Source organism: Urocitellus parryii, chromosome 1, assembly GCF_045843805.1.
Source record: "Urocitellus parryii isolate mUroPar1 chromosome 1, mUroPar1.hap1, whole genome shotgun sequence".
Lineage (NCBI taxonomy): Eukaryota > Metazoa > Chordata > Mammalia > Rodentia > Sciuridae > Urocitellus > Urocitellus parryii.
The window spans coordinates 97,298,832-97,321,551 of NC_135531.1; the positions used below are offsets into that span (position 1 = coordinate 97,298,832).

The 22,720-nt window shown below is 41.7% G+C and overlaps 1 protein-coding gene across 4 annotated transcripts in view; it reads left to right on the forward strand.

The window, feature by feature from the left end:
* Arhgap26 (Rho GTPase activating protein 26) overlaps positions 1–22,720 on the forward strand; it is a 416,502-nt gene that overhangs the window by 219,265 nt on the left and 174,517 nt on the right. For all 4 annotated transcript variants that reach the window (XM_026384432.2, XM_077800951.1, XM_026384433.2 and 1 more), the window contains exon 12: positions 4,454–4,490. In XM_026384432.2, coding sequence (XP_026240217.1) covers positions 4,454–4,490 — 37 coding nt within the window. The remainder of the gene's footprint in view (positions 1–4,453; positions 4,491–22,720) is intronic.

Genomic DNA, 22,720 nt, shown 5'->3' on the forward strand with positions numbered 1-22,720 from the left:
TGTTCCAGTGTGGCCAGATTCTGGGGTACTTAAGCTAAGCAGGAGAGACAGACTTAGCTTAGGCTGGGTTGTCGAGAGGATGCATTCTCTGCTTTGTTCTTCCTTAACAGCATTGTTAAAGTGACCCTTATTCTATTGAGTTGATCCTGGAGATTCAGGTTCTATCCTGGCACTAGAGCTCTTGAGAGAAAAGAAACATATATCTGAAAACATATTCATCTGAGATAACTGTTAATAAGACAAAACTACAGAGACCTTCTGTTAAGGGACATTGCTTTGTACTTCCAGCTTCAATCCCATGCTAGCAGGCAACTGTGAGATCTGTAGAAGAAAGATTGCCCAGGGCAGGCAAACCATTTCTAACAGGTGAATTGGATGACCTTTGTCTCTACCAGCATAGAATCATAATGCCACCCACTGAAGTGGCTTAGTAGTTATGTTCATTTGCTACTACCTGGGTAGGTGTTTTATTCAGCTTTTTTTTTTTTTTTTTTTTTTTTTTGCTGCTGTGACTAAAAGACCTGACAAGAACAATTAGAAGAGAAAAAGTTCATTTGAGGGCGCATGGTTTCAGAGGTCTTAGTCCACAGACAGCCAGCTCCATTCCTTGGGGCTTGAGGTGAGGAAGAACATCATGGCGGAAGATTTGTGACAGGGAGAAGCAGCTCACATGATGATCAGAAAGCAGAAAGAAAGAGAGACTCCACTTGCCAGATATAAAACATATACTCCAAAGGCATGCCTCCAATGATCCACCTCCTCCAGCCACACTCTACCTCTTAGTTAATCCCCATCAGGAGATTAATCCACTGATTGGATTAAGGCTTGCATAATTTGATCCTTTTTCCTCTAATCCTTCTTGCATCGTCTCACACAGGAGATTTTTGGGGGACACCTTACATCCAAACCATAATAGTAGCAAAGTGGATCGGAACATCACTGTAGAGACAAGCTAGAATAGTATATCACTCATCAGCTCTGTGTCATTGGACAAACTATGGAAGCTTTCTGGCCTCAGGTTCCATATCTATAAAATAGGATCAACACTAGACCTAATCCATATGGTGTTGTAAAGATTAGATGTTGTCATGTGTGGCTCTTGGTAAGTGCTTAGTAAACAAGTCTATTCCTGCTTGGTGCTCTTACCTTTCCACCACTTGGCCTCTGAGATAGAGGCTGCTCCCCACCCTGGGCTTTCCTGTTTGGACCATGAAGTCACATAGTCCTGGCAAGTATGGTTTGTTAGCCTCGTTTTAAAACTCATTCTCTTTGGCTCATTTATCCAAACCAGACAGAGATTAATAACATGGCCTCAGAGAATTGGGCAGCGCATGTTTCTGGCGCCTTCGGCTCATTGATCATGACTCCCCAATTCAGGGAATGCTTGGGTGTTCCAGGCAGGGTCTCCTGAGACCCAGAAAACATTGAAGGAAAGTAATTTGGCATGAACTCACCTCCTAATTAAGGAGGGCTAAAAGCCCTGCATTTTACTATTCCTTGTGGATTTTGCTGTTTATAAATAGAAGCAAATTTCTCTGGCATAAAATGTTTGAATTCAATGGAAGAAATACAGTGATCAAGGATGACTCTAAAAAAATCCTTGCCAAATTATGGTCTTTTCCCCTACATTTCCCTTATCCAATTTTCCTAGGTATTTAATGGCAATCATCATAGGTCACTGCTGTTAGCTATGACCTAGCTACCTATTTCGCTCACAGGTCAAAAGGCCCTGTAAGGATCTGCTTGCTGCCCCTTTGACTTGTCCTTCTCTGCCTTGCACTGATCCCCCATAATATTGGCCTTTCTTCCTCTAGAAGACCATGCCTTTCCCATTTCAGGGACCTTCTGGGCTCTGGTCCCTAAGTGTTCCCAGAGAGATCTCTTCTCATCATTTAGGTCTCATGCAAATATTACTCCTTTAGAGAAGCTTTTCCTTATATCAGGCCCATAGCACCTTCTTTATCTTTATTGTACTTACAGTTATTTGAAGAAATCATTTTTGTGCATTTGTTTATTTCTGGTTTTTTTTTTTTCACTAATGGACATGTTCCCTGAAGAGCAGAGACCATAGCTGTCTTGTTCTTCTGTATTCTCAGCATATAAATTGCCTGTCCATTATAGGCACTCGATAAATAATTTGTTCAATGTATGCACATAAACAAATGAATTGCAAGTAACTTTAGGAGTTACCATTCAAGAGGTATCCAAGCTTTTCAAAGTCACTATCTCCTTGTTTGATACCCCCGTGAGTAAAACTGAGAGCAGCAAAGGGAGGGGACATTTGGTTGCTGGCATCTTAGCTTCTCTCCCAGCCCCTGTGGCAGTCCCTGTTCAGGTGCTCTGGAACACCACTTGAAAACCATAGTCTAGTCCAAGTTCCTCAAATTTGCAGATGATGGGGCTGGGATTGTGGCTCAGTGGTAGAGCGCTCGCCTAGCACGGGCGGGACCTGGGTTCCATCCTCAGCACCACATAAAAATAAAAGCATTATGTTGTGTTCATCTACACCTAAAAAATAACTATTAAAAAAAAATTTGCAGATGACGGAGATGCTGCTGAGGGGAATGGGCAATTGTGTGCCCTCTGTTACAGAGAGTTATTAACGTAACCTTCCTGTCAGCTTCAACCTGAATTTTGTAGTGATTTTTGTTCTTCCCCCAAATTCTGTGATGGCTAAGCAGGTCTTATCCCACTGCGTAGCCTGAAGCACCTGAGTGTGTTTTGTGCTGTTTTGGTATATTTCTATTCCACAGTCTTATTTGATGTTTACGGCATCTCTGGGATAGATAGGCAGAACATCTAGCATTTCCTCATTCTGTAGGTGGAGAAATTGAAGTTCAGCCAAATGAAGTAACTAGTGGTAAAATCCAGGCCAAATCGAAGTCTTTTGACTCCTCGTCTTTAGAACTTTTCAGTGCATGCCCTGCTTCCTGTTTTTTCACCAGGCCATCCTCCTTCAGCCCAGAAACCCCTTCTTTCTCTCCTCCTCCTTCTGACCTTCATAAGTGGCAGTGCAGCTCTGGTCTTCTGAAGAAATTGAACATAATAATTACATAGTTGTTGGAAGTTTGGGAGGGCTTAATGGTTCTCTTTTCAGAGTTGCATAGTTCGGTTTCTTTGGGGATTAAAGTGGTTTTCAGCTGAGAGTGGCCATCAGAAACATATGGGGGTGGATAGATAGATGCTTTTAAGTTATGGCAAAAAGCTTTACCCTATGCCTTTCTATACTACAAAACCTTAATTAAACAAGGATTTGGCACTAGTATTTCTTTTTTCTTAATACTTTTATTTCTTTATTTTTAATATAGTGCTGAGGATCAAACCCAGAGCCTCATACCTGCTAGGCAAGCTCTCTACCACTGAGACACAACCCAGCCCTATATTTTTCTTAATCAGAAGATTCATCTTATTTAATAATGAGAGCATATCAGGGATAAGCCACCTCTTGCCCACAGACCAAGCCACCTATCCCTTGCTTTTATATAGCCCATGAGCCATGTATAGTATTTACAGATACTAACTTTGAACCTCAAGTAAGTGAACTGCTACCCTTCCTCTAAATGAACCAAAATTGTATTCTTTTCATTAGTAGACTTGCATTTTAAAAGTTATATCAATTTTTATATTTTGAATTTTGTCAAAAATTTTGTAAAAATTTCCTTCTTGTTATATAAGTATGTACATAATATTGATTTTGCGTCTTGCCTCTCAGAGCCTGAAATATTTATAATCTGGCCTTGTACAGAAAAGGTTGCTGACACTTGCAGCATGTCATTGTCTGTTTTATATTGAAGCACTTTTCTGCTTACTCTATTGGTCCACTTTATGATTTCTACAAATCATTTAAGGGTTTTTATTATAGCTATCATATGTTCTCCTTATAATATTGAAATTTACAAAAGAATACAGAGTAAAAAGTGGGTGGTTCCATTCCCCAGTGTTAACACTCAACAGTTTGTAATGTACCTTTGCCACTAATTAGCTGTGGGACCTTAACTAACCTTTGTATGCCTCAGATTCTCCAACTGTAAAACAATGATAATAACCCCTTCTACAAAGAAGAATTGTGTAGGTTATAGGCAATAATTCATGTGAATTACTTAGCATATGGCTGGTGCATTGTTAATGCTTAATGATTTGTAGCTAATCTTAAATTACTTATATGTACAAATAAGTTACCTTGATTTTTTTAAAAAGATGGATTATGAGGGTTTTTTGTTTTGTTTTGTTTTGTTTTTTACAATAAAGTTCTACAGGTGACTCCAGTTCATGCACATTTCAGCTAAAGTGCATACTGGGAAGTAGATGGTTATTAAAAGGATTTGTATTTGGGCCAGAAATTGCCTTCTATCTTATGGTATATAGTAGGAGAAGGGGGGAGGTAATGGATTTCTAAGTGAATGTTTAGGGATATAAAATGCACACAAGTGAGTTTTTTCCCCCTCTTTTCCAGGTCTACAACTCCAACAAAGACAGTCAGAGCGAAGGGAGTAAGTATGATGCTTGGGTTATTTTCTGCCCCCTGGGCTGGGAGTGGGCTTTGAGAACTTGCTGCTGTGTGAGGAATGAACCACCAGGAGGTGCTGTGGGCATGATGGGTCAGCTTCATTTCCTGAGTGTCCTGTGAGATCTTTCCACATCACTGACTTCATAGGGCCCTTTACTGAGCCTGACTGGTAAGACTGTAATGACATCTTGCATTTAAATAACCCTTCACACTTGACATAGTGTTCTCATGAACGTTATGTCACTCAATCCTACGTCTTCTTAACACTGCTCCACTGCTAATATCACATACCCCAAAAACCATATGCTGGTGGAAGCCGAAGTCGCCCTTGACTTCTGCTTAATCTGCCCAAAGGCCTGGAGAGAAAAGAGTAGAGATGGTGAATATAATATGTTCCTCTTTGATGGAGTGCCATTGGGCATATTTATAGAATGCACTGCACATTTTCCCTGTTGCAGGCTCTGAGCAATCTGGCTAATCATGATTTCCCAGGCCACCTGTAACCTTGTAAAGGCGCTTGGATTAGAATGAAACTCCTACTGGTAAAGTGTTTGGACTGATTATCTCCTTGGTGCACAGGAGAAAAAACAAATTCCTTCCAGGTTTCTGCAAGAGTTCAAAGGAAATCCTGTCCCCTGGCTTCAGATTTGCTTTATAAAATCTGCTTGGGGGGGAAAAAATTCAAAGGTGGCCCTACCATGGATTTCAATAGTGTCAGGAAAATTAGTAGAACAGCACCTCTCCAGGTGGAGAAAAGATGGTCTCCCTTTTTTTTTTTTCTTTAGAGGGGAGTGGGTGGTAAAAGTCATTATGGGATAGAAAGAAGGTTTTCTTCCTTCCATTCTCTCTGAAATAAAACCAGGAGTTTTATACAGTATAAAATACTAAGTAATGGGGAATGGCTGATATTGATATATTAGAGGTCTTTATGACAGGAAAAAAAATGTGTGTTTTTTTTCCCCCTTTGCGTCAAAAATTGAACAAAGGCAAAATTTTAAGTAAACAGTCAAGGAAACAAAGAATTCCCATTTCTGGATTGGGTAGGTTTGTTTTGGAGCATCTGAGGTCAACTCTGGCTAACTTAGGCAAAAATAGCTGTTCAACAGGAAAGAAATACAGAAGGCTGCAGCATCACTCACTGTGAGGTAAAGGGCTGAAGACACAGCCTTGAAAAAAGACCAGCTCTAGGGACCTGGGAGCCGGAAACCTATGGGAAAGGGTCTTCTGCATCATATTTGCAGAATGATAAAAGCTCTGAACTGTAGTTGCCTCATTCTTGTGAAAATTTAGAATCCCAGGAAAGAGGCAAGTTGGTCATGCTTAGGCCCACCCAGAGAAAAGGGCACACCCTGATGGATAGTTTTGAGTGTACATGAAGTGGGAGTGGGATAGTATCCCAGAGGGAAATTAAGGAAGCTACCAGGATGGAATGGTGCCGGGCGGAGCTCACAGATGCCTGCCAGGTGAGGTGCATGTGAATGGAGACCTCTGGCCAGATATTCACTTACTTGTAACTTTTAATTTTGTGAACTTGCTTCTCTCTGCTTAAGTGCCAAAGATTGCAAAGAGTCTCTTGAAGGGTATGCCAGGCCGATACACATTCTGTCATTTCTATAATACATTTTGGTAATATGTTTGGGAAAGCTTTTAAAAGTGATTATTCTTTTGACTCAACAATTTGTTCTAAAAAGGAAAGAGATGTTTATGCAGCAGAGAAGTTCACTGGAGCATTGGTAATAATAGGGAAAAATTAGAATCTAAATGTCCTACAGGGAGTTAGTTAAATAAATCATAGAGTAGTATGCAGCCTTTAAAAAGAACAAAGGAGGTCTTGATGTATTGGCAGAAGTGGTACCCACAGTATATTGTTAATCGAGCTTTAAAAAATTAGGCAGTGGAATAATGCACATAGTAAAAGAAATTATTTGACATAGGTAGTCATAGAAATAAGTTTGGAAGTACATGTATTTTCAAACTAAATCAGGGTAGAGGTTGGACTATCGGGAGACATCAACTTTCTATGTTAACTATTTCTCTATAGTATGTATTATTTTCAGTTAACCTGTACTTTTTAGTAATAGCTATTAAAACATAGCATTAAGTGAGCATTTACTGTGTGTCAAGCCCTGGAGATGTGTTACATACATTAACTTCCTGTAATACCCTGAGAGATAGATACCTTCTTTGAGGATGAGGAAATTGAGACTGGAAAGCTCAGGGAACACAATTTTATCAAAATTTTGCCTGACTCCAAAGGTTCTATTATTAGAAACAAGGGTATTCTTCCTAAAAAAATCATACTAAAAGTTCCATTTTGGAAAACATAGACACTTGTGTGACACTTTGCTTCCGTTGCCCTGTTATTCACAGACTGATGACAGGGTGTCCATTGACCCCCACGGGTGTTTAGTTGCTTGCTTACCCTTTCATCTTGCAAGCAGAAGAGATAAGGACAGGGTAAAAAATTCTGGCTGCTTTTTCGGGAGTAGTTTAGGTGTAGGACTTATGTTTCTAGGGTTTTATTATTTACCAATTTCCAGGATGACAAAACCAGAGTAGGATCTTGTGGGTTGGCGCTGCCTCACCTCTTTCAGCATTAGGGCCCATCTTCCCCATCATGCAACAACTTGCCCTCCCTCTCTCCCGGCCTTGTACTTGCACTCTCTCTTCATTGTGGTAATTTGCAATTTCACCCCATGCTCACCCGCAGCTCATTTGTCACAATTTAATAAAATTGTGTTCCCTGATAGTGTTTAGTGTTTTAATAGCACTATTGCCCAGGGTTGTTCTACAACCCTCTTTCTGTTTGTGCCACAATCTAAACTTTTTTAAAAGTAAGAAGTCAATTCGCTATGAATTGAAGAGTAGGGCATGGCTGTTCTCACCAAATTCCTAATGTCTGGCATCTAAATCCCAGATGTCTAGCATTTTGTTTTCTAGAAAATGTTTTGGAGGGAGTTTGAATACAAACATTTTATCACAGAGCCAGAATGTTTTGAAGGAGCAAATAGCAAAGGAAAACTCCCTTGGGGACACTTCGGAATCTGTTGCTTTCATCTTGAAGTTTCTCCCAGGGCATACTTTGCCTGTGGGTATAAGACAGGGCCTTAAGTAATGTTTGTCAGCTGCTGGTATTTTTGAAGTGGTCGGTTGCCAGGAGGAGGGTGTTTGCAGATAAACACATGCTCATTTCTCTACAGAGCCTTTTTCCTGTGCTCTTTCCCTCTCTGTTCTGTTGGGTCTCGGGTGTAGAGGGTTAACCATACTCATATATTCATGGTACATCATTGACACGGGGCCCTGGATTCATTCATTCTTTGTTTCATGTCACTTTGTTTTACTTATTTATTTGTTCCTTTTTAATTGTTTTCCTTATTCATATTCCTTTTCTCTTCTATAAGCCACCATCTTCAGAGGCATTCTTGGAAAATGTGTGCCTTTCTCTGTGTTAAGTTTTGTAAATGGTGGTGTCTCAGTCTGATCTTTGTCCGTCAGCATTATGTTGGGAAGGTATTCACTGAGCTCCTTTAGACTGTGGCTTCTGGTGACTGCCTACTCCAGGGTGTATCTCTTTTTGCAGAGATGTACTCCATCTCCTTACACTTCGAATTCCTCATCACCACAAGGAACACCTCTGTACGTGTCCTGTATAAGGATTTCTTTGGGTTGTCCTCACCAGGGGGAATTGCTGGTCAAGTTGTGGGTCTGTGCAGAGACTTTGTCTAAGTGCTTTCGTTGCTCCTAGAGCTGCTGCCCATAGTCCCATCCTCCCCGTACTCTAGTGTCTCCATTCCCGCCAGCTCTCACTGTTAATCAGCCTTCTAATTTTTTTGCTAGTCTGCAAGATATACAATCATAGTTCATTGTTGTTTCAGTTTGCATTTCTCTGATAATTGATGATAATTGATTCATATTCCCATTAGTTCTCTGGGTTTTCTCTTCTATTAATTGCCTAAACATGTCCCCTGCTCATTTTCTGATATAAGTTTCTCTTATGGTTTAGATATGAGGTGTCCCCCCAAAAGCTCATGTGGGTGACAACACAAGGATTGTCAGAGGTGAAATGATTAGATTATGAGAGTTAGAACCGAACCCACTGGATTAATCCACCGGTATGAAGTGACTGGGTGTTTACTGTAGTAAGATAGGGTCTGGAGGAGGTAGGTTCCTGGAGGTATGACTTTGGTGTTCATATTTTGTTCTAGGTGAGCAGAGCTCTCTCACTTTCCTAGTTGACATGTCCTAAGCTGCTTTTTTCCACTCTGCCCTCCTGCCATGATGTTCTGCTTCACCTAGGACTCAGAGCTATGGAGTCAGCCATCTATGAATTGAGACCTCTGAAACTATGAGCCAAAATAAATTCTTCCTTCTCTATATTGTTTTTGCCCGGTATTTTGGTCACAGCAACTACAATAAAAAACTAACAGCAGCAACAAAAGCAGTTGCTGTTTTTCTCTTGTTGATTGATAAAGTCTCTTATATTTATTTTTTAATTTTTAAAATAATAATAATAATAATAATATTCCTTTGATAGTTGTAGATGGACAGAATGCTTTTATTTGTTTATTTTTATGTGGTGCTAAGGATCAAACTCAGTGCCTCATACATGCTAGGCAAGTGTTCTCACACTGAGCTACAACCTCAGCCCCAAAGTCCCTTATATGTAGATATTAATTCCTTGTTAATTTCTGTTCCCATTTTATCAACTGTCTAATATTATTACATGTGCTGTCCTTCCTTGACTATAAGGCTATATGTTTTATATTTACAAACTATGTTTGAAAAAATTTGCCTTCTGGTTTATGATTTTTAAATTGTATTTTGAAGAAGACCTTTTTGACTCATGTTACAAAAATATGCACCTACATTTTTTAAAGGTGTCTTCACGTCTAGGCTTCAAATCCAGCTGATATGTGGATCCACCATCATTTGTGATGTTTCATGAAGATTTAGTCTTATTATTATCCATTTGAAGAGTCCATTTTCCCATCACCTACTAAACTTTCCATACCACCCCCACCCCATACACATACACTGATTGTTGGTACCAGATTCCTTGTATGTGAGGTTTGCATAGCTGAGTTCTACCTTTAGGCTCTTTATTTTATTTTATTTTATTATTTATTTATTTGTTTGGACCAGTACTACTTCTCTGTTTTAATATGATGATGTTGAGTCCAATCTTACTATCTGGTAGCTTAAGTATCTTTCCTTTACTCTCCTTTTTAGGGTTGATATTATTTGTAGACCTTTATCCTTCTAGAATAGGTTTAGTAAGTTCCTCAAAAAAAAAAAATGAAATGGTCATATGGAATTGCATTGAGTTATGTAGATTAATTTGTGGAGAAGTTGACACTTTTATAATACTAAGTCATCTCCTACAAGAACATTGAATATGTTCCCATGTGTTTGGACCAATGTGTCCTTTATTTGACTTTTAGTTTCTGGCCTAGAGGTCACATGTTCTTGGTTAAGTTAATCCTTAAACATTAAATTCAAAAACCAATCTATGTTTGCCAGTCCTATGGGCTGCTAACTGCAGGTTCTCCTGCCAACAGAGAACCTTCCCTGGGTTTAATCTTAAAATGTCAGGAATATGTACCAGTGACACTGAGTTTTCTGTTTGGTCAACTCTCACCTAGTAGAAAAGGGAAGGGGAAAGTGGGAATACACAAAGTAAAGCGGAAGGAAGTATGGTCTGTTGCTCTTTAAGTTTCCTTAAGGAGGAAGTGATCCGCCTCCAGTGTTACTGATCCAGTCATCTAGGATCAGTCTCCTTTACTATTACAAAGAGCAGGACTCTGCACTGGGCAAGAATCCCCCTCCTGCCCCACACTCCTGGCTCCCTTTGCTATGTTAATGCTGGTTTCCTGCAGTCTGCCTGTCTTCTTGCATGCCCTACTTTTGTCTGCATTTATGAGACTTATTTCCCAAAGAATTTGCCATTCTCCTTAGAAGTGAGCCCAGGTCAGAAGCAGGAGAAGTAGGAAGTGGCCTGTTCTTAGCCCAGGCTGCAGTTGTCCCATAGCCCCATCTGAGGACTTGTCAGAGAGGACAGAGCAGTCTAGTGCAGGAGACTAAGGGAATGGTAGGCTCTTAGAATGAGTTGGTTTTTTCCAAGTTCAAAGTTTTAAGTAATAAATGTCACTGCCTACTTCCTCTAAAGAGATTAGTTTTGTTTACAGAAAGACTTTTCCCATTGCTTCTCTGGGTGGCTGAAGTCTGGCACAGCCTCCTAATATGTTCTTCATAGTGCCGCTTTCCTTAATGCGGGAATTAACTTAAATCCATAGGTTAATCAGATTGTATTCAAAGGCACACCCGCCTCGTTGCTACAGGCATGCCTCTCACACACCAGGACACACAGCACTGACTCTTCTGACCTTTCAAGATGGCATTGCAGTAGTTCACTCTGCTTCCAACTCTTGTTTAACATTTTCCTGTTTGTTTCCACCTGAACCTTTTACTAGATGCAACTATAGGAGTGCAGGCTTCCTGTAGCTTTTCATTCAGTGAGTGCCTCTGGGAGTTCTTAGGGCAAGTGGCACTCACAACTTGTAGAGCTATCTCTGCCTTTAAAGAGTGTATGAGGTGCTGTGGAGGTTGCAGCCACTGGAAGGCAATAGGCACAGGACCAGTTATTTTGCATGGGTGTGTATCATATTCCTGTATCTACAGAAGCACCTCATGCAGGCTGCAGACAGAATGCCAAGAGTGGTGGATTGGAGAGTGGGCTCAAAATGGGATTCCATCTCTAGGCAGGAAAGACTTAAAATATGGAAACTTCCTACCCACCTCAGAAGGAGGAAATATAACACTTACTTTTTGTTCCTAAGTCTTAATTCCATCATTCCCTCCAGTTGACATTCATTTGAGGGCCTTTATAAGAATAATTTGTATCTGAATAATGCTGAAGAACCCATTGGAGTTTTTAAATTAATCATTCACACTTGGAGTTGGGGAAAATCAATGATTAGACAGAAAATGCTCTGTACAGAGTCAGAATTAGGTTTTCTGTGGGGTGTGGACATTGAATCTGAACCTTTCTCTTAAGCAGGTTTAAAAACATGTATTTCCCTTTCTATAATATGAACTTACAGAATATTAAGAAAATACAGCAAAATAATTTTCAAAAACTCAACAAAAATAATTTATAATACCACGGTCACAGATAAGTCCTTCTTGCATTTTTACCCCTGTAGTCATTTATATTGTACCCAGGGACTTACACATGTTAGGCAAGCAAGTGCTCTGGCACTGAGCTACATTCCCAGCCTTTTAAAATTTTTTTAAAGAAATTATTTGGAGATAGGGTCTTGTCAGTTGCCTAGGCTGGCCTCCAACTTGCAATGCTCCCACCTCAGTCTCCTGAGTAGCAGGGATTACAGATATGCATTACCACACTCAGCTGCCTTCTTGCTTTTTTCTTTTTTTAATGACGTCTTATATGTATTTTGCCAATGTCTGTATCTATTTTGACTTAATTGACATTATGCCAGAAATACTTATTTCATTCTGTTTTTTAAAATTTACAAGCATTTTCCCATGTCATATTTATTAGTATCATTTGTAATGGTTATTTAATACTCTGTCATAAGATTATACCCTGATTTATCGAACTATTCCTGTCATTGGACTTCAATGCCCTCTCCAGATTTTTGCTGTTTTGACTAACATTGGCCTTTGCATCCTTGTGCATCAGGCTTTGAACATACTTCAGATCCCTTCTTGGTGGGCTCAGCCGAGTGGACTGGAGAGAGGTGTTTCCATGGAGGGTACAATGCACACAATGGAGATTAACTTCCTGGCTGTGGAGGCTCAGGGCAGTGCTGGGCCTCTCTCAGTGTCCATTTCTTTTCTGTAAAATAGGAATATCAATACCCCCATGTCATAAACTCATTGTGAGAATTAAAGCTCAGCGAAGTGCCTGGCATGTTGGTTAGTTAATGTGAACAAACATTACTCTGGTTTTTATCCTTCTCATCATCTGGCTCTGCCAATTACTCCCTCAAACAAAGTACCGTCCCCTGGAAAGGAGGCTGCAGGATTGGCAGAGCTGCCCTGGAAGGCAGCAGGGAGGGGCCTGAGGGAGTCAGTCAATACTCCTCCATTTTTCAGTCTTGGTGATATATGAGAGTTAGCTCATTTAATCTTGTATTAGTACCATACAAACATTTAAAATTAGGGCTGGGGATGTGGCTCAAGCGGTAGTGCGCTCGCCTGGCATGCGTGCGCCCTGGGTTTGATCCTCAGCACCACATACAAAGATGTTGTGTCCGCCAATAACTAAAAAATAAATATTAAAAAAAATTCTCTCTCTCTCTCTCTCTCTCACTCATAAAAAAAAAAGAAATTATAAAACATAAAATTATCATTTATATTTATATATTTTTAAAATATGCATTTGGGGAGCATGAGTATTTGCAAACCTCATGACTTTCTAAACCTCATTGCTTAGCACTGGGGTCAGCTTTTTTCAATAATGGGCCAGAGGGTAAACATTTTCATATTGTGGGACTATTCAGCTTCACTACTGTAGTGTGAAAGCAGCCACAGACTCTGGAGATGAGTGTGCATAGAACTTTAGTAGAAAATTCAGTAGAACTTATTTATTTATTTTAGTTGTACTCGGACACACATACCTTTATTTTATTTATTTTTACGTGGTACTGAGACCCCCCTCAGCACTAGGCAAGTGCTCTAACACTGAGCTACAACCCCAGCCCCAGTTCAGTTGAACTTTATTTATAAAAAGGGTCATGGTGAATTTGGCCACATGGCCTGTAGTTTGCTAACCCTATGCTTAATACAAGGTCACTGTTTTTAAAGACTGGAAGTACAGCTTGCCAGCTGTACCTCCAGCTCTCCCTGCGCTCTTCTTGGCCCCTTCCTCTTTCCCTTCCCTCCCGTGCCATACAGGTTTCTGTGGCCATCACTTTGGTTTTCTGAGTCTTGAAGTAGTATATAAATGGTTGCCATTTACAAAAATGCTGTTAAGAATGGTTAAGTTTACAAATGAGCAAACAGGCTTAAAGAGATCAAGGCAGCATAGTCTAGAAGTAGGGATCTGATGGCCAAACCTGAGCCTGTCCATTTGCCAAGATCCCTTTTTCCCCTGCTAGTCTTGGTATGCGTGAAGTCTCTGCTCTGTTCTGCTGTCCTGTCATACGTGGCCAGCCCCGTGGGCCAGCCTCCCTGGTTCTTTGCTGCTGAGGGGTATTCCGTATTCCTTCTTAGTGAGCCTCCTCATTAGAACCATCAGTGGTTCCTCAGACATCCGTGCTCAGCCGGGTGAGCCAGGGCCACGGGTTTCAATGGCTGTAGTTTCCCAGGGTCAGAACCATAACATGGCCCACTCCCTGCCATTCCCAGGATGCAGTAATAGAACAGAGCCACCTTCTGTGTTGTTTACCACTGTCACATACACTGTTGTTCTTCAGGACCTCACTCAGATCCAACTCCCTGATGGTGTTTGCTAAGGTTTATCTTGTTTTATGAGGACAAGACTGAGGACCAGGAGAGGGGAGGGGCAGGGTGTCACCACCCTGGCTCTGTTTGCCCATTGTCATGCCTCTGATTGTAGATTCTCTTCATCTCTGTGCCTCAGCTTCCCTTGATTTGTCTAACAGAAAAGGAGATTTGTTCTTGAAGATCACAGGGAAGGCCTTTATGGGATGCCAGGGGCCACTGTTTTTAAAAAGTTTCTGAAGCCTTCCGTCTTCTTTACCAAAGGTCCACTGTTTTCATGAAAGCAGCAGAGGGCAGAATAGAGGGTTTCTTTCCCTTTTGCATTCAGTCACCTTCGGCCTTTTGCTGTCAGAACACCCACAGTTGAGAGGCAGGAGGAGGCAGATGCTGGTAACCAGGATCCCTTTGGGATCAGAGCCATCCTGAGGCTGCCAGGTCTCCTCTGGTGGGTGGCTTATAAATAGAACATTTCCCCTTTTAAACCTGAGAAGGATGGAAGGCTTTGATGGGCAGGGCGACCTGGCCTCCTGTGCCCTGGCCCACGAGGCCGTCAGCTGAGCGCACCTTCCCCTCCAGCTTTCCATCCCCGCCTGCCAGGTCTGGGCTGATAGGAGCACATGCTCCCCGGCTGTACTTCCAGCTCTCCCTGCGCCCTTCTTGGCCCCTTTTCTTCCTCTTTCCCCTCCCTCCTGTGCCATGCAGGTTTCTGTGGCCGTCACTTTCGTCTTCTGAGCCATTGTCAGGTGAGGAGGTGTCATTCAAGCTCACCCAGGAGCTGACTTTCTGTACCTGTCTTTTCAGTGAGCTCACGTGCAACATGTTGCTGTGGCCACAATGAGCTTGAATTATATTGAATTAAGCAGTAATACCCCCACTTTAGAATGGTCCTGACTTGGGGGCAGGGGCTAGAGAGAGAGGAAGGAGAAGGAACAGCTTTTTTTTTTTCCAGAGGTTTTAGGACGTGAGTTCCTAGCTATTTTGTGTGGCGAGACCTCATCCCCCAAAGATATGACTGGTTATGGTGCTCCTTGGAATTTCCTGGACAAGCAGAGTGTTTCTGTTTCTCCTAAAAGACATGTAACATATCTGGTCTTTCTTTCAGTCAGCTTTGGACTGACATATGCAGGCCAGTGTGTGACTTTGCCATGTCCCAGTATCCCTCTTTCCCTCATGATGCAGGCTCTGTTGTGATAGCAGGCTGTAGCCTGGACAGGTGTGAGCCACCTCCTGGCACTCCTGATGGGACCTTAGCCAGGCTATAGTGAGCAGGTCCCTGGCTGCATCTTTAACTCCTAAACCCCAGTGTGAAGGGTTATTGAAACAGAGACTGAAAGATTTCCTTCATGGCCACCAAGTGCAGGTTTTCAGTTATTATAGTCCATTTATTTATTGAGCACATGCTATGTGTTAAGCAGCATGCTCAGCATTTGACGTACAGTATCTCATTTGATTCTCCTAAGAACCATATAAGTTATGTAGGATTATTGGTCCTACTCACAGATGTGAAACCTGAGGCTTCTTCTCAGTGGAGACTTATGGTCACTCAAGTGAGTGATCCTACCCTGATCAGAGTTTTCAAAATGTGCAACACATTTTATGCATGTGAGGTTTAACAGTGGCTATAAAGTATTACTCCTTACAGATGGGGTGATGATGTGTAGTGGACAAGAGAATCGACTCTGGAATATGACATGAACTGGAATCCCAGCTTCACAACTTACTGAGTGTGTAACTTCGGAAAAATAATTTCTCCAGGCTTCAGTTTCTTTATCTGTAAGATGGGATAGCTTTGGTACCTACATCCTTGGTTTGAAGAAAAGATTAAATGAGATTAGAATGGATATCCTTTGCTCAGTGGTGCCTGGTATTATATACATACAGTCATTAAATGTCCTATGCTATTATTATTGTCAATAATGTCACCATTATCCAAACCGGAAGCTATTATTATAAAAGCATGGCACCGTACAGTCTCCTTAGAGTTCCTCAGAGTGCCTTAACAGGTGTGTTCTTACTTGGTTTTCACAATACTTGCATGAAAGGTCAGGAGGGAGGATCAGAGAGGCAGAGAATGTCTAGCACAGACAGCCAGTATCTGGTGATGCAAGGGTTTAAATCTTAGGCTTTGGATTCTAACTACCATCTCTTTCCCTTACCATTTAATTCCTCAGAGTTGACTGTGACCAAAAACATAGTCTCAATCATTCCTAGGGCATTTGAAGGTGGGAGAAGAGGTAGGTAAAGGTGGCAGAGGGGTGTTGGTGGGCAGAAACAGTTGGCTCTCTGTTTGAAGCACTTCCACCTTCACAGAGATAGCTGTGATCTCTTGTTTGAAAAAAATCAGTACAAAACCACCCAGGCCTCAAGGCAGAAAGGAATTGAGGCCACTGGACTGTGATTCATTCTCAGGATGTCCAGATCCCTGTGCAGGAGACGAATGGTCCTGATTAAGCTGGTTGGCCTTACTGCAGTGTGCATTAAGCCCTTTTCTTTCACTGCTAGTTTGAGTTGGAATTTTAAGGTGGACCGAGAGACTGCAGATGCAGAAACCAAGAGGGAAACACCCACTCCATCCTAGGCAGACATGCAGAACTCAGCCTGTGCTATGCAAGAACCTACGCACTGCCCCTTGGCTGCCTGGCTCTTGCTGGGAATTGGGACACTTACAGCTGTCTCAGAGCCTCCCTTGACCCAGGGAGGGAGTTGGTAGGTTTATTCCAGGCCAGGCAGGGATTTCTTCTGTATTCCTGCTGCCTGTTTTATTTTCTTTACTGTTTGCTTCTTTCAATTTATTTTTCTGTGTGTTTGTCCCCAAAAGCCATGAAAAAGAAAATATATGCCTGTGTATCTAGTAGGCTAGGAAAGAACATTCTGATTAACAGCACTCTTGCTTGGAGGTCAGAGGATGAATGTGATCCCTGCCAATCCTATTTGTCTCATGCTTTCCACTGCAGGGGCCCTGAACTCTAGAAGGCACCAATATGTTCAGCCAGCTGCTCACCACTTAAGGCTTTGGAGCATCTGGACTTTTTACCTATTGGTTACTAGCATATGAGCTGGTAAAAATATGGATGATAAAAATAAAGATTGTACTTGTTCCTTTATTTTGGAAGTATTTGTTGAAATATAGTAATGAACAAATTATATCTCTTCTCGTGGAGCTTAGACTATTTTTAAATTTTTAGTTAAAATTTATTTTAACTGATGCATAAAAACAAAAAAAATTATATATGTTAATGGGGTGCCATGATGTTTCAATACATGTCTACATTGTATAATATGGAGCTTGTACTACTGAGAGAAATGGATAGCAATATTACATAGACAAAGGTGAGAGAAAGCACTGTGAAGAAATAAGAGGGCAGAGACAGGGCACAGGGGAAAGGTAGCTGGGTTCCACAGCTAGAGCAGGGAAGCCCTCTCTAAAGGGTGACCTTTGAGGAGGCACCTGAACAGAGGAAGAGCAGGAGGCACATCAGAAGTTGGCAAATGAGTTTTGCTGACATAAGGACCAGCATGTTCAAAGGCCCTGAGGAAATGAGCTACTTGTGTTCTGGGAATACTAGAAGGCCCAGTCTGGGAATGCTAGGAGGCCTGGGAGAGTGGACAGTAGGCTAGGATATGACCAGGTGAAAATAGGAGATAAGATTGTATTCTTAGCATCATAAGAAGGCACTGGAGAACTGTGATCAGGTGAATTGCCCAAGCTGATGGATGTTTTTAAAAGATGACTCTGGCAGCTAGTGAAGAAGAAACCAGAGGGGAGGCTACTGTAGGAGTCCAGGAAAGGGTGATGGTGGTGTGGGTCAAGGTATCAGCTGTGAATATGGTGAGAAGTGGTTGGATTCTGGATGTTTTGAAGATATTACAGACAGGACTGGCTGATGAACTGGATGTGGAGTGCCAGTTGGATGTGGCTATGAGAGAAGGATGCTTTTATTTGAAAAGGACATCTTGCTGCTAGAATATGGTATTTTCTCATCTTGTCCTTTCAGCAAGGTTGAATATAGTGCCTGGCCTAACACACATTAGGATGTACACTCTCAAATGTGTTATTTATATATCACCTTCATGATAAATTTTTAAATATATATCAGCTTTACTATTGTTTACTTACTGTTTTTTAAAATCAATTTATCGTTTTTACCTTATTTTATTTAAAAAAGAAATAGAACATGCTATGTGTGATAAATCAGCAGATTTATGGTGTTCACTAAAATAAGTGTCTACCCACTAAAAAATGTTTGTCAGCCACTTGGAATCATCTCATATACCAGAGACACAACCAACATCATATACTAAGATGTACCCGTGAATCCTTAGTGTCCAGTGAGGAGGCACTGGGAGTACAGATATTGACAGTTGACCAATGAGCAGTCACTTGTGTTTGTCTTTGGTGACAATAGTTTGAGTTGGTTGGTGGTCTCTGCAGTGTTTTCCCAAGTGGGTTCTCACACCTACTGAAGCATAATCTCTGGGAGAAGGTCCAGAATCCACTTGGCAACAAGTACACCCTTGTTTCTCTTGTCCCCTGGAGTTGAGAACAACTACTAGAATAGAAGGGGCAGGACCCTGAAAACCTGATCCCCAGCCCCTAATCGCTTTCTGACTATCACGTGAACTTCAGCAGAAAGTAGAGTAGAAGAGAACAAACTCCACAGCTCAGCTGAGTACGATCCTGGTTTCCGTGCTCACTATGCCATAATCAAGTTCTTTAATCTGACTGAGCCTAGGTTTCCTGTCCACAAAATGAAGATGATGACGATGATGGGAAGAAGATGATAGTTTTAAGTGCATAGCCCAGAGCCATGTAGTCTGTCTCAGTAAGTGTTAGCTACTGTTATCATTGCTGTTGTTACCACTTAATATCACGAGCCTGGCTTTCCTCATAAAAACTTAGCAGAGATGTTGGGAAAATCAAATAAGCTGTAGTTTATTAATTTATTTTGTGAACTGTAACGTATTATCCCTCATTATACTCATTAGTGTGAAAACACAGCAAGAAGTTATTAGTGAGAACAGTAGCAGTATTACACCATGGGATTATCATTAGGATAAGAGGTACTTGGGTATGAAAACCATTTCATCCACCAGAAAGTTTGACTCAAATATGAGGATGCAGTAACATCCTAATATTGATCATACTAGAAACAAACATTTGTTGAATACCAAATAACTCCCAGTTGCTGTACTTTTCACTGGACCCTCATGAGACCTCGGTGAGTTGTCCCCACTGCACAGGTGAGGTAGGTGAGTCTCAGGGAGATGAAGCACCTTATCTGAGATTGTTTCCAGCCAGAGGTGGCAGAGATAGGATTTCAATCCAGGTCTGTGTGGTTCTAAATTTCGTCATTCTGTTTCTGCTGCACACCATTTCTGTCTCTGTGATTTAGTAAATATTAAAATTAGTTTGTATTCTCTAAGTATATACCAGCCAGGGAGCAGTGTACAGTCTAGACATAGTGGGCAGTGGAGGAGGATGGGGAAGAGGGTCCCTGGGGCACTGTTAACTTGATTGTCAGTAATTCACAAAGCAGAGAATTTACATTTGAATCTTTGAGAACCAATTTGCCAGCTTTCCTGGGTCCCACTGGAAGATTCTGACAATAGCCACCAGGGAGAGATTTTCCAGGGGCCACAGCTCATGAAGCCCTGGCCACCCTGGGACTTCACATGATTAGGAGAAAGAGCATGAACTCCTCTGGCTCTCTATCCGAAGGTGTGAGCCAACTAGAAATCTATTATCCAGGTGGCTTTGTATTCAATTCAGTATGGGTGTTTTCCTCCATGGCTTTTAGTGGTGTGAAAATTGATTAAATTCAAGATGAATGAAGCAGGCCAGGCTGTAAGAGCAAATCCTAGTGGGAAACTGAGTAAATTTCTGTGGTAAGACCTTATGCCTGGAGCTGCCCATGAAATGGTGGCCTGCTCACAGCACTTCCCAACAATCCTGTATCCATCCATATTAAAAGGGGGACAGCAGTTTCTTCACCTCCAAGGCCTCCTACTTATCTGCAGACTTCCAGAACATTCAGTTTTTGTTTTTATTGTTGCCATTTGTTTTTTGTTTGTTTGTTTGTTTTACATTTTATTTTTGGTTGTAGTTGAACACAGTACCATTTATTTTATTTAGTTATTTTTATGTGGTGCTGAGGATCGAACCCAGGGCCTTTGCAGGTGCTCGGTGAGCGCTCTACCGCTGAGCCACAACCCTAGCCCCTCATCATTTGTTTTTAATTAAAGGAATCATCAAGTACATTTCCTGAGGAGAAAATTTCAGACTGGAAAAAAATAACCTTTAGGAAAGTGGTGGTCCCTTCTAATGCATGTTGAGATTAATTTAGTAGATCAGCTCTTCTCCTTTGGAAAATGATTTATTTCTGAAAGTTTGGTTAGCATTCCCAGGGTGCATATATAGGCCAACTTTGGGGTGCGTCCTTTAAGTGCTGTTTTCACAGACTATGAAAGTTCCATGCTATTCAAAATCAGTGATTTGGCCACTTTGTGCCTAATAATAGCTTGGTATTCTGAATGCTGGGGATTGGAGTTGAGCCATAGCAGGTCATTGATTTTCAGAAAAGAGGCCCTTGGACCTGAGAAGTGAGGTCTTTTGGGCAGCCCAGAGCTCTAGGGGAGAGTGCCTTTGTCTTCTGGGTGCTTTCTAGACTCTCAGGCCTGCTTGACTGTTTCCATGGCCTGGTTAGTATAGCATAAAGAACTCTTCTGTCCGCCCCAGGCTCAAGCCATGGACTGCTCAGTGATGATGTTTTGATGGACAAGCAAAGAATTTCTTAAAGAGTCCTAGAAAACCTTAACTTGGTTTTGTCTCTTCTGCTTCATGGTTTGGTCTGCCCAAGTTTTATTATTTTTTCTTTCTTGACTCATTCTTGAGGCTGTCCTGTGAGGAGGTATATCTCTTTGTATTGATACAGGAAGGAAGGAAGTGGTTAGATCAGGGCCATTCATTTCTTTATTTAACCTTTATATCCTCACAAAAGATGAAAAAGCCAAGGACCAGAAGTTTAAATAATATTTCTACTATCATAGGGGTTCTGTCAGTTGAAATTTGTAAGGTCATGTTGACATGCCACACTGCCCCTCAGCAGCTCCTGCTACCATTCCGTCACTAGTTTACCTATCTGTGGATTCAAAGTGAAAAATGTCATGCATACACACACTGTCACTTCATGCCTGGCACTGTCACTTCATGCCTAGCACTATAGTATACACAGGGAAAGAGATATGGGAGGAAATGGAATAAATAAGGAGAGAGAGACATGGGCCTTTGCCTTCATGATTGCATATTCTAGTTTAGTAAATAGACGTTTTTTTTTCACCAAAACACAGACATAACAGTAAACTGGTCATTGTGCTATATACTCTGAAACAGTTGCATGGTGCTGTCTCTACAGGGCTTCACAGAGGCATTAACCTAGGTGGAGAGGCTGGGGTAGGTAATTGGGGGCAGAGACACTCAAGGACAGATCCGTGTTGCGTGGGCTAAGAGACAGGGGAGATCCCCAGCCTGGGCAAAGGTGGGAGGATAAGTGTTATCGATTGGATGCTCAGAAAAAAATACCTGTGTGGTAGGGTGCTGAGAGCTGAGGGTGTGACCCCCCAGGAAGCTGAGGAGACAGGACCGCATTACCTCCCTGCCTGTGGTGTCTCAGTGGCACACCCTACTGCTCTCAGGAATATAGCCCAAATCCTGATTCTCCCCCCCCCTCAATATTGTGGGGACTCCAGTGTAGACGACAAAGAGTGGGGAGCAGAGGAGGTGTGGAGACACTAGCTTGGGAGTCACTGCAGTTGTCCTGGCAATAGATGATGGAGACAGGTCCAGGAAGGTGGTGATGGTGATGGAGAGAGCTAGACAACATTGAGAGATAGTAGGAGAAAAAGTGAGAAACTTTTTGATGATAATATGTTAGGGGGAGGGTAAGAAAGAGGGCCACACCAAGGCAGTGCCAAGGTTGTTGCTCACCCCATCACCACCATACCTCATGTTTTTTAAAGGTAAAAAGAGTCAAGGGAGCATATCTCAGATGAGGGACCAAAAGCTACAGAACATGACAGTGCCTTTTTGGATGTCACAGGAAGGTAGTGGCAGTTATGCTAAAACCCATGTCATTCCATCTGGTCCACCATCCTCCTCCTCTTAAACAAGAAAAGAATTTATATGTTACCATGTATTGTTCTTTTTAGTCCTTTGCAGGAAAACAGTAAATTTCTGGATTTCACTGGGCTCCCTCCTCTTGGAGTTCATATCCTAGCGTGTTAACCCAGACCCAAACCGACTAGCAGGAATCCTCTTCCCACTTCTGGGGTCTGCCCTGAGACTCTCCAAAGGACTGAACATGCCCTTGTCGCTCTGTCAATCTCACATTTTCCACAGAGTTTTGAAAAAATGAGTAGGTCTGTTCCTGACCCCTTTCCTTCCTCTAACAGGAGAGAGAGAAACAAAACGTCAAAACGTCAACCATTGAAAATTAGAGGAAGGTACATTGGTCAGCCCTGGGTCTTTTTATTTTATTATTATTATTATTTTTTTTTTTTTTTTTGCTGTGCACTCTGCCAACATTCATTATAAAACAACAGTTTGGGCTGCCTGAGTGTAAAACTGGGCAGACCTGAACTGGAGCCCAAGGGGAAAGAGAAGCCAGTCCAAGAATTAACTGCAAGGTGGGGGCTATCAGGCCTGGGATCCACAGATCCTGAGGCAACTCATCGCAAGTCAAATTAAGG